This window comes from Lemur catta, chromosome 1 (assembly GCF_020740605.2).
Source record: "Lemur catta isolate mLemCat1 chromosome 1, mLemCat1.pri, whole genome shotgun sequence".
NCBI lineage: Eukaryota > Metazoa > Chordata > Mammalia > Primates > Lemuridae > Lemur > Lemur catta.
In genome coordinates, this window is record NC_059128.1 from 240,482,507 (window position 1) to 240,499,445 (window position 16,939).

A 16,939-nucleotide genomic window follows, 5' to 3' on the forward strand; every position below is an offset into this window, starting at 1 on the left:
TCAAATGATCCGGCCGCCTCGGCCTCCCGGAGTGCTAGGATTACAGGCGTGAGCCACCGCACCTGGCCTAGTATATAGATTTTTAAAAAATGCCTTTTATCATGTGAGGACATTCTCTTCTATTTCTAGTTTATTGAATGTTTTCATCAGCGTTTTTTTTTGTTTGGAATTGTTTGCTTTCCACTAGGTTGCAAAGCTATTATTCCCTATTTTCTTTTGGGAGCTTTATAATTTTAGCCTATACATTTAGTTTAATTTTTATGTTTGTTTTTGAGTATGCTATATGGTGAGGATTAAGGTTTCCTCCCCACCATATTAATATCCTGTTGGTCTAGCACCATGTTTTGAAAATACTTTCTTTTCTTTATTCAGTTTTATGAACTTTTTTTTTCAAAATTTTTTTGTCTTTTTATGGATGGATTTATCTTGGCCTCCAAGCTATTCTAGTGACATATTTGTGTATCCTTATCTAGTAATAGACTGTCTTGACTTTTATAATTTTATAACAAGTCTTAAAATCAGATATTAAGACATATTTTAAAGATATATTTCTATAATTGTGCTGTAAGGCTTTGATCTACTAAAAATTATACAGGGGGAAAATTGCTTCCTAAGCTCGTATGATTCTTTTGGTTGGTATTATAATAGGATTTTACTAGTGTTATTTTGGGAAAGAAGTGTTTTAAGGTACAAAGGCACTAAGATCTGAGTTACCTAGCCATTTGCTATTGTATCTACAATTAGCCTCCAACTTCTAGTGTATTGTCTTTTCAGTATTTTTCTATAAATCAGTTATTTGGTGGAAGGGGTAACTGTTCTACTTGTACTTTTCAGGTATGACATTTAAATAGTCTTTTATTTTTAGCTATTCTTCTGGTCTCTGGTAGCCAGAGAATTTTTTTTTAATTGCGGAAAAACATAAATAACACAAAATTTGCCATTTTAATTATTTTTAAGTGTACAGTTCAGTGCCATTAGGTATATTCACATTGCACAACCATCAGCACTGTCCATCAACAGAACTTTTTTTATCATCTCAAATTGAAATTCTATACACAAGGGTTAGTTTTAAAAAAAGAAAAAAAATTAAGTACCTAGTTTGAGATACATAAGTCTAAATTATGGTATGAAAAATTACTGAATCTTGGGGCTCCTCTGTTGTTGAGAGTCATTATGTATTTCTCTTCTGTGTATCTATTATACTAGCTGGAGGCTGCTAATTTAGCACTGACGTATCTTATTCAAAACTTATTTATGTCATGCCTGTTTCCAAAAATAATTTGAAGGAGTGGCTTGCAACAAAGGATGTATGTGAAAGGTTAAAATAAAAAGGGAAAAATAATTTCAAAGAAAGAGGAAAGCAAATATTTAACTGTGAAACCATCTTCTCTAAAAATTTGTTTAGTCAAGGTTAAAACAAAATATATTGCTTTTTTTTTTTTTGGAGGCAGGGTCTCTGTCTGTCACCTGGGCTAGAGAACAGTGACATCATTATAGCTTATTGCAACATCAAACTCCTGGGCTGAAGCAATCCTCCTGCCTCAGCTTCCTGAGTAGGTGGGACTATAGGTGTGAGCCACTATGCCTGTCTAATTTTTTTTTCTTTTTTTTGGGGGGAGATATGGGATTTAGTGCCTGCTCAGGCTGGTCTCAAACTCCTGGCCTCAAGCAATCCTCCTACCTTGGCCTCCAAAAGTGCTAGGATTACAGACATGAGCCTCCATGCCCCCCCCAAAATATATTGCTTTTTGAAAAGCGAGGTGGCTCACGTCTGTAATCCTAGCACTCTGGGAGGCCGAGGCGGGCGGATGGTTTGAGCTCAGGAGTTCGAGACCAGCCTGAGCAAGAGCGAGACTCCGTCTCTACTGAACATAGAAAGAAATTATACAGACAGCTAAAAATATATGTAGAAAAATTAGCCAGGCATGGTGGCGCATGCCTGTAGTCCCAGCTACTCGGGAGGCTGAGGCAGGAGGATTGCCTGAGCCCAGGAGTCTGAGGTTGCTGTGAGCAAGGCTGACGCCACGGCACTCTAGCCCGGGCAACAGAGTAAGACTCTGTCTCAAAAAAAAAAATAAATAAAAAATAAAAAATTATAAAAGTGACACATGCTTGTGTGAAGAAATATAAGCTATAAAGAAGTGTGTAGTATCTCACTCTCCGTTCCCCTCATATACATATAATTTTATTCTCGTGGAGTCACTGGTCATGAAAATTTAATGTTTAGTTCTTCCTGTTATTTTTTCCCCCTATTCATCCAGGAGTTCAGTAGAAATTGGTAAGCAGAAAATGTTTAGCTTTTGTTAAGTATTTTTGGTGTTGGCATTACATGTTGCTTACTTTGGAAATCAGATGAAGATCAGTAGAGTTGAAATTCTGATATAAAAGTTAAATCCTGACCAGTAATCTCAACTGTTTGGAAAATTGTCATTCTTCTGTATTGAAGTAAAGCTGTAACAGGGATAAGCAGTTGTGAACAAAGCCAGTAATTTCATAGGAGTTGGCTTTGACTTTTTTCAATATCTAAGAAAGTGCTGAGTTGAGATTCTGTTAATAGAGCCTACCCCAGACCACTTAGAGTGCATGCAGAGTGGATTTTGTTCAAGAAATTTATTTATTGTTTTTAAGACAAGGGTCTCACTCTGTTGCTCAGGCTGGAGAGTTTAGTGGCATGATCATAACTCATTGTAGCCTTGAACTCCTGGGCTGAAGTGATCCTCCCACCTCAGTGTCCCAGATAGGTGGGATTATAGGTGCATGCACCAAGCCTGGCTAATATCCAGGAAAAATTTAATAGCAAATATTAACTTTTAATAGTTACCTGTAGTTATCACTTTGATTGTAGAAAATTTTAGTCAAGTTCCTTAGGAACACTTAATTTGAATTATCATAGTATTTTATTTGGTGTCCCTGCCAGAATGGGAGCTTCAAAATTAGGTATGTAAATAATTTGATTCTGTGTATAAGTGAATTTTCTTATTTTTAAAAAGCCTTTCTCATTTTTAAATTAACATTATTCCTACTATTTCAACCTTCTGATTTGTGATCAGATAGCTTTCAAAAATATATATATGAATAAAGTCCTATTCATAATTAGATTGTGGGAGAATTCTTTGTTATTTGATTTTTATTTTTCAGAGACAGCATATAATAGATTCATAGTCTAATTGAAATACAAATCATATCTGTGAAAAATACAAATTATTACCCAGTCTGCAATTGTAATCCAATTTAAAATATGTAAATATTTTAGTGTGATATTAAATATAAGGAACAATTGATCAAAATCTAAGTGAGTTTATTTCCCCTCAGTACATCTCCAGATATATTCCAGGTTACCCTTGGATAGTGACGGACCTGGAGATAGGCATTAAAATGACTTTTACTGTTATTGAGAGTTAATAATATTTTAATTAATTCCCCTCCTGTTCTATTATAGTTATCTTCAGTTTGTCTCAATGTGTTTATTTCATTTTTGTAGTGATATGGTCCCTTGCCTGTTTGGTGGGAGTAATGTTTCTTTTCTGTAGAAAATGAGGATCAAGGACTAGGCATTCCACCATTTTGTAAATATAGGCAGAACCTTATCAATACAACATGATCAGTGGGATGCAGAAAATTCAATAACATAAAATGTGAAGGTTTCATTTACCATGAGTTTAGTGAAATTGAAATGATGGAGGGGAACTAGGTGGCCATTAGTTCTGAGAGTGTAGCTTGTGAACCAAATCATTGCCAGTCTGGTTGCAGTTTGATGTAAACAAATAATATAATTCACTGTAAGAAGTGTTATCAGTAATGGAGGTATGTTAAATATATAGTGGTATCACAGGAGAAAGACTGATTTGCTGTTTTAGAGATTGAAGAAGGCTTCCTAGGTGGTACTAGAGTTGGAGCTTAATGGACACAGAGAACTTGGGAGGACAAAGTGCACTGTAGAAGGAGGAAATGTACAGAGATGTAGAAGGATGAAATTGCATGGCACTTTCAGAGAACTACAAATAGTTTAGTATTGTCAGAACACAAGATTCATACGAAGCAGAAGTTAGAAGTTTTTTTTTTTCTCCTGTAGGTAATGGGGAACAACTTAGGAATTTAAGCAGAACGGCATTAGATATGCCTTTTTGAAAGACTTAACTTTCACATTGTGGTGCATGCTGAATTGGAGGGAGAAGAAATCATTGGCAGGGAAACCCATTAAGAGAACATTGCTGTGCAGAAGCTTTTTAATTTAATCAGGTCCCATTTGTTTATTTTTGTTGTTGCTGTGATTGCCATAGGGGTCTTCTTCATAAATTCTTTACCTAGGCCAGTGTCTGAAAGAGTATTTCCTACATTCTCTTCTAGAATTCTAATCGTTTCACACCTAAGGTTTAAGTCTGTTTTATCCACCGTGAATTGATTTTTGTGAGAGGTGAAAGCTGTGGGTCCTGTTTCAGTTTTCTACATGTGGCTGTCCAATTTTCCCAGCACCATTTATTGAATAAGGATTCTTGTCCCCAGAGTATGTTTTTGTTTGCTTTGTCAAAGATTAGATGGCTACATGAGGATGGTTTTATATCTGGATTTTCTGTTCTGTTCCACTGGTCTGTGTCCCTGCACTTGTGCCAATACCAGGCAGTTTTAAGAATCACAGCCTTGTAGTATAGTTTGAAGTCTGGCAAATTAATACCTCCCATTTTGTTTTTATTGCTTAAAATTGCTTTTGCTATATGGGGTCTTCTCTGATTCCATACAAACTGTATAATTATTTTTTCTATATCTGTGAAAAATGATGTTGGTAATTTAATAGGGATTGCATTGAATCTGTGGATCACTTTGGGTAGTATAGACATTTTAAAAATGTTGATTCTTCCAATCCATGAGCATGGTATGGTTTTGCACCCATTTACATGCTCTGCAATTTCCTTCCTCAGTGTTTCATAGTTCTCCCTATAGAGGTCCTTTACCTCTTTAGTTAAATATATTCCTAGGTATTTTATTTTCTTTGTTGCTATTTTGAAGGGTATTGAATCCTTATTTGGTTCTCCATTTGACTGTTATTGGCATATATGAATGCCTCTGATTTGTGTGTACTAATTTTTTAACTTGAGACTTTACTGAATTCATTGATCAATTCCAGGAGTCTCTTGGTTGAATCCTTGGGGTTTTCCAGGTAAAACATCATATCATCAGCAAAGAGTGAGAGTTTGATCTCTTCTTTCCCTATTTGGACTCCCTTGATTCTGCTCTCTTGCCTGATAGCTCTCGCAAGGACTTCCAATACTATGTTGAAAAGTAATGGGGACAGTGGGCAGCCTTGTCTGGTTCCAGTTCTAAGTGGGAATGCTTACAGTTTTTCCCCAGAACTCAGGAAAGTCAGTAAGAAAAAATTAAACAACCCTATCAAAAAGTGAGCAAACGACATGAATAGAAATTTTTCAAAAGAAGATATAAGTATGGCAAACAAACATGAAAAAATGCTCAACATTCCTAATCATCAGGGAAATGCAAATCAAAACCACAATGAGATATCACTTAACTCCAGTGAGAATGGCCTTTATCAAAAAGTCCCAAAACAACACATGTTGGCGTGGATGCGGAGAGACAGGAACACTCACACACTGCTGGTGGGACAGCATACTAGTGCAACCCCTATGGAAAGCATTATGGAGATACCTTAAACAGATTCAAGTAGACCTACCATTCGATCCAGCAATCCCATTATTGGGCATCTACCCAGAGGAACAAAAGTCATTCTATAGCAAAGACACCTGTACCCGAATGTTAATAGCAGCACAATTCACAACTGCAAAGATGTGGAAACAACCCAAATGCCCATCAATTCATGAGTGGATGAGTAAATTGTGGCATATGTATACCATGGAGTATTACTCAGCTATAAGAAATAACGGTGATATGGAGTCCCTTTTGTTCTCCTGAATAGAGTTGGAACCCATTCTATTAAGTGAAGTATCCCAAGAATGGAAAAACAAGCACAACATGTACTCACCAGCAAATTGGTTTCCCTGATCATCACCTAAATGCACATTTGGGAATAACACCAGTTGGGTATTGGACTGAGGTGGGGGTTGGGGAGAGGGGATGGGTGCATAACTACATGATGAGTGCGTTGCGCACCGTCTGGGGAATGGTCATGCTTGAATGTTCTGACTCTGGGGGATGGGGTGTGGGAGGAGGGGATGGGGGTATAAGTACATGATGAGTGCAATGCGCACTATCTGGGGAATGGACACGCTTGAAGTTCTGATTCAGGGGGATGGGCGGGACATGGGCAGTGTATGTGGCCTGAGCTTTTATATCCCCCATGATGATAAGCTGAAATAAAAAAAAAAGATAAAAAAAAAGCACCTAGATCAAAATGTTAAAGAGACTTAGAAGATTGTAAGATGGTATATTCTAAGACTCTCAAGATCCCCTTTGTAAATAGAGAATATCAAATTAGGAATCGGAAAACATGACTTTGGTTACTCTCTGTGCCTTTTAGCAGTTCTTTGCTGTGTGTAAGTCTTTTAACATTTGCACTGAATCTACTTTTTCCCCATTAAAATTCGTTTGAAAATAAAAAAAAAAAAAAAGAGAACATTGCAAGAGTCCAGGTCAGAAAAAAGAAGAGGCAAAACTTAGTGAGAATGAAGAAAAGACATATTTTTGGTCTAGTTATATTGATAAATTTGTATTTTGTAGTGAAACAAGAGTGACAAATGTGTTTAGGTTGAGATACTGATAAGGATTTCTGAGAATTTGTGTAATTTAGAATTAGATCATTGGAAATAACAGGCTGTTATGTCAAACTTGGGTTCAATTGGACAAGTTTACTGTCTGTGCTTCACTTGCTTATTGAGGGCTGTGTTTTATACTACATAGGGCTGTGGTGATAATGAATTAATGCCTACAGGATAAACAGGACAATGCTTATTGTGGGCTATCATGTTCAAGACAGTGAGGTTTTCTTTTTCATTATTTAAAAGTATTGAAATCTTCAAAAAATTATTTTAAATTGTTATAAGATACACATAAAATTTACCATATTAACCATTTTAAGGGTGTGGTTTAGTGGCATTTAGTACAGTTACAGTGCTGTGTAACCATCACCACCTCACCTCTGGAAGTCTTCATCTTGCAAAACTGAAACTCTGTATCCATAAATAATAACTTCCCAATGTCCCCTCCCCAACCCCTGGCAATCACCATTCTACTTTCTTTTTTTTTTTTTTTTTTGGAGACAGAGTCTCGCTCTGTTGCCTGGGCTAGAGTGAGTGCCGTGGCATCAGCCTGGCTCACAGCAACCTCAAACTCCTGGGCTTAAGCGATCCTACTGCCTCAGCCTCCCGAGTAGCTGGGACTACAGGCATGAGCCACCATGCCCGGCTAATTTTTTGTATATATATTTTTAGTTGGCCAGATAATTTCTTTCTATCTTTAGTAGAGACGGGGTCTCACTCTTGCTCAGGCTGGTCTCGAACTCCTGACCTTGAGCAATCCACCCGCCTCGGCCTCCCAGAGCTAGGATTACAGGCGTGAGCCACCGCGCCCGGCCTACCATTCTACTTTCTATGAATTTTACTATTCTAGGTACGTCATATGAATGGAATTATTAGTATTTATTTTTTTGTTCCTGGCTCCTTTTTTTCTTTCTTTTTTTAAATACAGCCCTTTTTAAAGCACAATCTGGCTAATTTCATTTAATATAATATCCTAAAGATTTATTCATCTTGTAGCATGTTTCAGAATTTGCTTCCTTTTTAAGGCTGAATAATATTTCCTTGTATGTATACATAACATATTGTTTATCCATCCATCTGTTGGTGGAAATTTGAGTTTCTTCCACCTTTTGACTAGTGTGAATAATGATGTTGCTGTGAACATGGATGTACAAATATCTCTTTGGTGAAAATAGTCTTTTAAACTTATTATAAATATAATAATCATACATCCTTGTGAAGTAGCTAATTTTATTACATTCATTTCCAGATAAGGAAACTAAGGTATAGAGAATATAAATAACTTATTTACCTAGGTTAACACTATTTATATATTAAATAAATCAATTTTAACCTTTTTTTGCAATCATATTTAATCTAAACCCTGTTAGTAAGGTGTCTGGCTCTTTCCTAAAGTTTTCCATGGATCAATTCATAGGGAACCAATTTTAATTTCTTCCAGTTGTTATAAATGCATATTATAAATGCAGTTATTGCAGAATCATAGGCCCTATTTAACCTGGCATGTAATAATTTTTATTAATTCCTTTAAATGCATCCCAGATTTTTATAGTTATTTAAGCTTTGGAATCTCAAAGTGTTGATGTCCTGACTAAACTTAACCTTGATATTTTAAAATGTCTCCTTAGTATTTTTTGGTGGACTAATATTTCTGCAGTAGCAAAAGAGCAAGATATTCTATAGATTGCACTTATTATTTTTTCTCTATGAACTACTGTAAATTTGGCTGTTTGTCTTGAATTTCTAAATAAAAAGAACATTTTAAGTGCCTCTTGTCGTATTGTTATATTTCTTATAAAAATTCCATATTTTTTTTCTAGTTGAAAAGAAGCCTAAGAAATAAAGTCATCTCTCTAGACCATAAAAATAAAAAAAGTAGCCATGGGTGTCCTGTCACTTCTAAGTCATCACCAGAAAGGTAAGATATATGTATTTGTGGCACTGAATGGACTTATAAATAGTGTGACCATGGATGATTCATGTGAGCTCTTTGGGTTCTCAATTACCACAATGTTTAAAATAGAGGAGTTGAACTCGCTATTCATTACTTCCAAGCTCTTTCTGTGGTTCTAAGTCATCTTAACTCCTTGTTTTTGTGCATCTGGTGCATCTTGTTAAGCTTTTGCTGATAATGCAGAGTTATACGTGGACTGATAATGATGCTTGAAGCATTTATGGTCAGTAGTGAAAAAGATGATTCATTTAGCAACTATGGTCCTATAGTCATAGTATTAATGAATTATGTATATAGTAGAATTAAATATCTCAGGGATTCAAATTGCAAATTGCAGTTGTTGTAGGAAAGAATTTAGAGCATTTTAGAATTAGATATCAATAAATGATTAGAAAGTTGTTATTTTTAAAACGGGTATTGAGTTTTTTTTTTAGCATAGTGAAGGAAAAGAAAATGATAATGGCAAAGTAAAAATTGTAATTACTGGAAATTCACACATATTTAGAAGACTAAGTGGAGTCCTTGATTTATGTCAGAGTACTTCTATAAGGTACTTAGTTGTTTTCTACCTTTTCAAGTAAATTGTCCGTAGGAAATATAAAAATATATTGGTGACTCCATAGCAGTTTATAAACTTTTTGACTTTCTGTCATACTATGGAGAAATTGTTAAGGTAAATGAGGCAGCTCTATAGATGCAAGATGATGCTTTGATCCTCAGAACAAACCACAAACTCATGCAGACTTGTTTTTTTTTAAAAATTCATATCAAAAATTATATTTGATTTGATTTGAGAGATGGAATGCTAGAGGTAAAGGAATTATATATATTTATTTATTTATTACTAAGACAGGCTCTGTCTTTGTTGTTCAGGCTAGAGTGCAGTGGTGTCATCATAGCTCACTGCACTCTCAAACTCTCAAGCTGCTGGGCTCAAATGATCTTCCTGCCACAGCCTCCCGAGTAGCTCGGACTACAAGTGCATACCACCATGCCTGGCTAATTTTTTCTATTTTTTGTAGAGGTGGGTTCTCACTATGTTGGCCAGGATGGTCTCGAACTCCTGGCCTGAAGCAATCCCCTGCCTTGGCTGCCCAAAGTGCTAGGATTACAGGCGTGAATCACCACACCTGTCCGGGAATCAAATTTTTATTTATTTATTTATTTTGAGACAGAGTCTCACTCTGTTGCCTGGGCTAGAGTGCCGTGGCATCAGCCTAGCTCACAGCAACCTCAAACTCCTGGGCTCAAGCGATCCTTCTGCCTCAGCCTCTCGAGTAGCTGGGACTACAGGCATGCGCCACTATGCCCGGCTAATTTTTTTTTCTGTATATATTTTTAGTTGTCCAGATAATTTCTTTTTATTTTTTAGTAGAGATAGGGTCTTACTCTTGCTCAGGCTGGTCTCAAACTCCTGACCTCGAGCGATCCTCCCGCCTCAGCCTCCCAGAGTGCTAGGATTACAGGCGTGAGCCACCGCACCTGGCCTGGAGTCAAATTTTTTAATTGAAAAAAATCTAGCCACATTTTCTGAAAGGTTTACAAGATTGTTTCATTTTATCGGAGAGTTATCCTGAAGATGTTGCATGCTTCAAAACGTATATCATTCAAGTCTCACTTTTCCATAAGAATGCTTGTAAAATAGTGGGGACAGGTTTTTTGAGGTTATCAGTCAATAATTATTATAACATATTATTGCTTTAATATTGCCTTTTATTTTCCTGGCATTATCTCTAATATTTTTCAGTTTGTTTTCTCCTAAATTATCAGCCTCGCATAAAATAGCAATTGTTTGGCCTTCCTTTCCTAATAAAGTTTACATCTGACTTCTATTCCAGAGTTAATGATTTCCAGGCATGTTATCAGCATTAGCATTGTAATGTACACTTAATATACACTTATTGACATTATTAGAGCATAAAAATACTTTAAAATTCAATAGCAGTAGATATTAAATTAAAAGCACAATAATAGGCCAGGCTTGGTGGCTCAAGCCTGTAAATACCAGCACTTTGGAAGGCCAAGGCAGGAGGATTGCCTGAGGCCAGGAGTTTGAAACTAGTCTGGATGATATAGTGAGACCCCATCTCTACAAAAAGTGAAGAAACTAGCCAGGCTGAATGGTGCTTGCCTGTGGTCACAGCTACTCGGGAGGTTGAGGCAGGAGGATTGCGTGAGCCCAGGATTTCGAGGTTACAGTGAGCTACACCACTGATTGCACCACTGCACTCCAGCCTGAGTGACAGAGCAAGCTCCTGTCTCAAAAAAGCCCCCCAAACGAAAAACACAATTATGATCAAAATCACCATGTTTTTAAACACAAAAAGAACAGTGTAGTTGATCATGACAAAGGAAGATGCCTTTTTTTTAACTTGTGAAAGTGATAGAGCCAACAAGCAATAGTATAATTAGTATTACAGTTTACTGAGCTAGCCAGCTTTGGAATAATAGGATGTGATTTTTGACAAATTTTTAAAATCTAGAGGGCTTTGTATTATTTCAAAATTTGTATCTGAAGTAAGACCTTATTAGTAAATATTACATTAATTCAAATTCAGAAACTTAAAATGTTCATAAAATGCTTCTGCATTTTTTTTTTTGGGACATGTGCTTGAATATTTAAAAAGGGCATTAAAAAAAAATCTCTTATGTACAGTAGTAGGGAGGACCTGAGCCATTTCCAAGTTCTAGTGTCTTAAAATAGATGGGGGCGTCCTCTCTATACTTTAAACTAGTATTTTTGTGCCTTTACTGAAGGTTCTGGGACTTTTGATTCTTAACCTTTCTCTAAATCTTCTACCTCTAAAAGGTAGATAAAATGTTTGGGATGGTTAGAATGCCCGGAAACTGAGGTGTGACAGAACATGTTGAGTTCTCTCAATGAAACTGGCTTACGAGCGTTAAATTAATAGGCAGAAATTAGGAAGTGAGTGACTTGCTTCAAAACAATGAATAGGAATGGGAAATTATCACATATTTGCTTCATAGCACAAGGGGAATGTGTTCATATCTTTGAAAAACTTACTTGAGTGGATTGTTTTTTGAAGAAAACCAGTTTGGTTTGCCTGTTCTAAAAGAATTTTTTTTCTTTGTTGATCTCATTTTCACTATCAATGAGCTTACAAAATTTTTACCTGTAGACTTAGTTCTCTTGTAACATAACATTCTTATCAAATCATACTATTCTTACTCTACTAATTATTCTTTCGGGGGCTTTTGGCATATCAATCGGAGTACATGAGCAATATCATCAGGTTGGAAATGAACACCCTCTATTTATAATTATGACAGCCAACATCTATTGAGTGCTTATTATATGGCAGGCATTAGGGTAATTCTGAATTGTTTCATTTAATTTTCACAAGTCTGTGAGATGTAAATGTCATTGGCTTTATTTCGCAGTTGAGGAAATTTAGGTCTAACTCATTATAATGGGGAGGAATATTATTAGCATATCTCTGGATAGCCTAGTTTAATATTCATGGACTTAATTTTTTGTTTTAGTAGTGTATGTTATTGAGTTCTGCTAGGCTATCTGAAACATTTTATAAATTGCTGCTATGTGAAGGGAAATTAAAGCAACAGAAATACACTTGGAGAGGGGGAAAAATCCTTTTACGTTTGTATTACTTTGGAACCTCTAACCTTGTCTACCATGTTTGATCTTACTTTAAAGATTATAATGCTTTTCAATGTATTTTTTAAATTAACAGTTTTATTGTGATATAATTTACATATCATAAAATTCACCCATTTAAATTCCACAATTAAATAATTTTTGGTATATTTTCTGAATTGTACAACCATCACTACAGTCTAGTGATGGTTTTAACATTTCCGTCGTGCTCCAAAAGAAACTGTGTGCTCACTTAGAGCCACTCTCAGTTTTCACCCATAGTCATAAGCAGCCACTAATCTACTTTCTGTTTCTATAAGATTTGACTTTGGACATTTCATATTAACAAAATTATACAGTATGTATGTTCTTTTGTGTCTGACTTTCACTGAGTATAATATTTTTGAGGCTTATTTATGTTGTAGCATGTATGAGTACTTTGTTTCTTTTTATACCGCATTGTGTTTATCTATTCACCAGTTGGACTTTTGAGTTATTTCCACTTTTTGGCTATTGTGAATGATGTTGTCATAAACATCCCTGTATAAGTGTTTGTGTGGATATATGTTTTCAATTCTTTTGGGTAGATATCTAGGATTAGAATTGCTGTGTTATGTGGTGATTTTAACTGTTTTTTTTTTTTTTTTGGAGACAGAGTCTCACTCTGTCACCTAGGCTAGCTCACAGCAACCTCAAACTCCTGAACTCAAGCAATGCTCCGGCCTTGGCCTCCCAGAGTGCTAGGTTGTTTAACTTTTGAGAACTGTTTTCCAAAAGGACTGCACCATTTTGCCTTCCAACCAGCATAGTATGAGGGTTCCAATATTGCATTCTCACCAATACTTATTTATTTCCTTCCTTCCTTCTCTCATCATTTTTCTTTCTTTCTTTCCTTCTTTTCATCCAACTAAATGTGAAAGGGGATCTCATTGTGGTTCTGATATACATTTCCTAATAACTAAATGATGTTGACTGTCTTTTCATGTGCTTATCGGTCAATTGGTCATTTGTATCTTTCTCTCTTTTTTTTTTTTTTGAGACAGGGTCTTGCTCTGTTGCCCAGGCTGGTCATTTGTATATCTTTTTTGAGAAATGTCTATTAAATTGGGTTGATTGTCTTCTTGTTGAATTGTAAGAGCTTTTTTTTTTTTTTTTACTATATATTCTGGTTACAAGTTTCTTATAAGATATATGATTTCCATATATTTTTTCCCATTCTTTTGTTTAACTTCTCACTTTCTTGATGTCCTTTGAAGCATAAAAGTTTGAAAATTTTAATGAAGTCCTATTTATCTATTTTTCTTTTGTCACTGTGCTTTTGGTATTATATCTAAGAAACCAATGCCTAATCCAAGGTCATGATGACTTATTCCTGTGTTTTCTTCTAAGAGTTTTATAGTTCTAGCTCTTAGGTTTAGGTCTGTGATTTATTTTGGGTTAATTTGTATGTATGGTATGAGATAAGCATCCAAATTAATATTTTTCCCTTTGAATAGTTGATTATCTCAGCACCATTTGTTGAAAAGTCTATTACTTTTCCATTGAATTATCTTGGTACCTTTGTCAAAAATCAGTTGACTGTAAATGTCAGGGTTTATTTCTGGATTCTCAATTCTACTCCATTGATCTATATGTCTGTCCTTATGCCAGTGCCAACATGTCCTCCTGCAACTTTGTAGTAAGTTTTGAAAATGGGAAGTGTGAATCTTAAAATTTATTATTTTTTAAATATTCTTTTGGCTATTTTGAATTTCTTGAATTTTCAATTGAAGGTTAGAATCAGCTTGTCATTTTTAACAAAAACACCAACAAGAATTTTGATAGAGATTGTATTGAATCTGTAGATTGAATCTAGGAATATTGCCATCTTAACAATATTGTTCTCAGGTCCATGAACATGGATGTCTTTCCATTTATTTAAGTCCTCTATATTTTCTTTCAGTAGTGTTTTGTAGTTTTCAGTGTGTTGTGGACTTGTTTGGTTAAATTTATTCCTAAATAGTTTCTTCTTTTTAATGACATTGTGAATGGAATTGTTTTCTTTTCTTTTTTTTTTTTTTATTTTGAGACAGAGTCTCACTTTGTTGCCCGGGCTAGAGTGAGTGCCGTGGCGTCAGCCTAGCTCACAGCAACCTCAAACTCCTGGGCTCAAGCGATCCTCCTGCCTCAGCCTCCCGAGTAGCTGGGACTACAGGCATGCGCCACCATGCCCGGCTAATTTTTTCTATATATATTTTTAGTTGTCCAGATAATTTATTTCTATTTTTTAGTAGAGACGGGGTCTCTCTCAGGCTGGTCTCGAACTCCTGACGTTGAGCGATCCACCCACCTCGGCCTCCCAGAGTGCTAGGATTACAGGGGTGAGCCACTGTGCCCGGCCTGTTTTCTTAATTTTATTTTGGCTGTTCATTGCTATTGTGTAGGAATACGATTGATATACATATGTTGGTCTTGAATGCTGTGACCTTATTTAATTTTTGATTAGTTCTAGTAGTTTTTAGTGGATTCCCTGGGATTTTGTACGTATAAGATCATGTTATCTGCAAATAAAGACAGTTTTACCTCTTTTTATTCAACTGGATGTCTTTAAGTTTTTTTCCTTGCTTTGTCGTTCTGGTGCAACATTCAGTACGATGTAGCATAGAAGTGATAAGAGTAGGTATCTTTGTTTTCTTTCCACAAAACCAAAAATGATTCTGTCTTTCACCATGAGGTATGATGTTTGCTTTAGATTTTCATAGATGCACTCTATTTGAGAAAGAAATTAATTTTTATTTAAAATTTATAAATAACAATTGTATATATTTATGGGGAACAATGCGGAATTACCCATTCTGCTAGCTAAATGTAAAGATTGTTATCTTCATCTCAGTTCTATTAAATCAGAATATCTGAGAATGATGCCTGAGAAACTATGATATAAATATGCTCTCCCGATGATTTTAGCAACACTAAAATTTAAAAACCACTGTTAGAAGTTAAGCAATTAGTGAGCTGGACTAAAGCCTTTTTTTCCAAGTATAGTAAATTCGTTCTTTTTTTTTTATTATTATTAATTATTATTATTTTTTTTTTTTGGAGACAGAGTCTCCCTGTGTTGCCTGGGCTAGAGTGCTGTGGGATCAGCCTAGCTCACAGCAACCTCAAACTCCCGGGCTCAAGCTATCCTCCTGCCTCAGCCTCCAGAGTAGCTGGGACTACAAGCATGTGCCACCATGCCCGGCTAATTTTTTCTGTATATATTTTTAGTTGTCCAGCTAATTTCTTTCTATTTTTTTTAGTAGAGGTGGGGTCTTGCTCTTGCTCAGGCTGGTCTCGAACTCCTGAGCTCAAATGATCCTCCTGCCTCGGCCTCCCAGAGTGCTAGGATTACAGGCGTGAGCCACAACACCTGGCCAGTTCATTCTTATAAATCAAGGTGGTTCTATAAAGTCACCGCCAACACTGAATTAGTGAATACTGAGCTCTTGGTCTAAGGAGAAATACAGGTTAGGTTCCTGTGAGCCTCTGCTCACATTTTTGTCAACCATAATTCCATTGGCATTATACACGTTCATTTGCCAGCGTCCTTGTAAAATAAGCCAGTCTCATAGGATTAAAAAACTGCCACATAACCCGTTTTTTTGTATAAACCTAGAAGGTAATATTTTTTTCACTACATAATCATCCTCAAAGTATTACTTCTGACTTGTTTTATTTTTCTTTTATTTTTAGATGACATGTAATAATTCTACATATCTGTGGGATGCAGTGTGATATGTAATGATCCTATCAATGTAGTTAGCATATTCATCACCTAAATCAATTATCATTTCTTGGTTGTATGAACATCCAAAATCTCTAAATAGATTATAGTTAACCATTTTCACCCTATGGTTTTGCAGAACACTGAACACATTCTTCCTATCTAGCTATAATTTTGTATCATTAACCAGTCATCTCTGCATCCTCCCCTTTTGCCTACCCTTCTTAGCCTCTAATATCCACAGTTCTACTCTCTACTTCCATGGACTCATTTTGTTTTTTTAAAGCTCCCATGTGTGGGTAAGAATATGCAGTATTTGTCTTTGTAGGCCTTACTTGTATTGTTTAAAATAATGACCTCCCGGTTCATCCATGTTGCTGTGAATGACAGGATTTCACTCTTTTTTATGGCTGAATAGTATTCCAGTGAGTATATATATTATATTTTCTTTATGCATTCATCTGGACATTTGGTTGATTCCAAATCATAGCTATTATGAATAGTGCTGTAGTAAACAGGGAGTGCAGTTATCGCTTTGATATACTTATTTCCTTTCCTTTGGATAAATACCCAGTAGTTGGATTGCTGGATTATATGGTAGTTCTATATTTAGTTTTTTGAGAAACCTCCATACTGTTTTCCATAATGGCTGTATTAATTTACATTCTCACCAACAATGTATAAGAGTTCCTCTTTCTCTGCATCCTTGCTAGAATTTGTTATTTTTTCTCTGTTGGATAGCCATTATAATGGGGGTGATAAGATATCTAACTGTGGGTTTTTTTTTTTATGTTAACGGAATTTTTTTTTAAATTTCAAAATACTAACGGGGTAGAAATGTTATTGTTACATGGATAGCTTTTATGATGTTTAAGTCAGGGCTGTTAGTGTCTCCATCA

General features: G+C 35.6%; 1 protein-coding gene across 4 annotated transcripts in view; it reads left to right on the plus strand.

Annotated features, from left to right (window-relative positions):
* Window positions 1-16,939, plus strand: part of SENP7 (SUMO specific peptidase 7) — a 130,748-nt gene that overhangs the window by 18,398 nt on the left and 95,411 nt on the right. For all 4 annotated transcript variants that reach the window (XM_045540385.1, XM_045540387.1, XM_045540388.1 and 1 more), the window contains exon 4: window positions 8,546-8,643. In XM_045540385.1, the coding sequence (XP_045396341.1) occupies window positions 8,546-8,643 (98 nt within the window). The remainder of the gene's footprint in view (window positions 1-8,545; window positions 8,644-16,939) is intronic.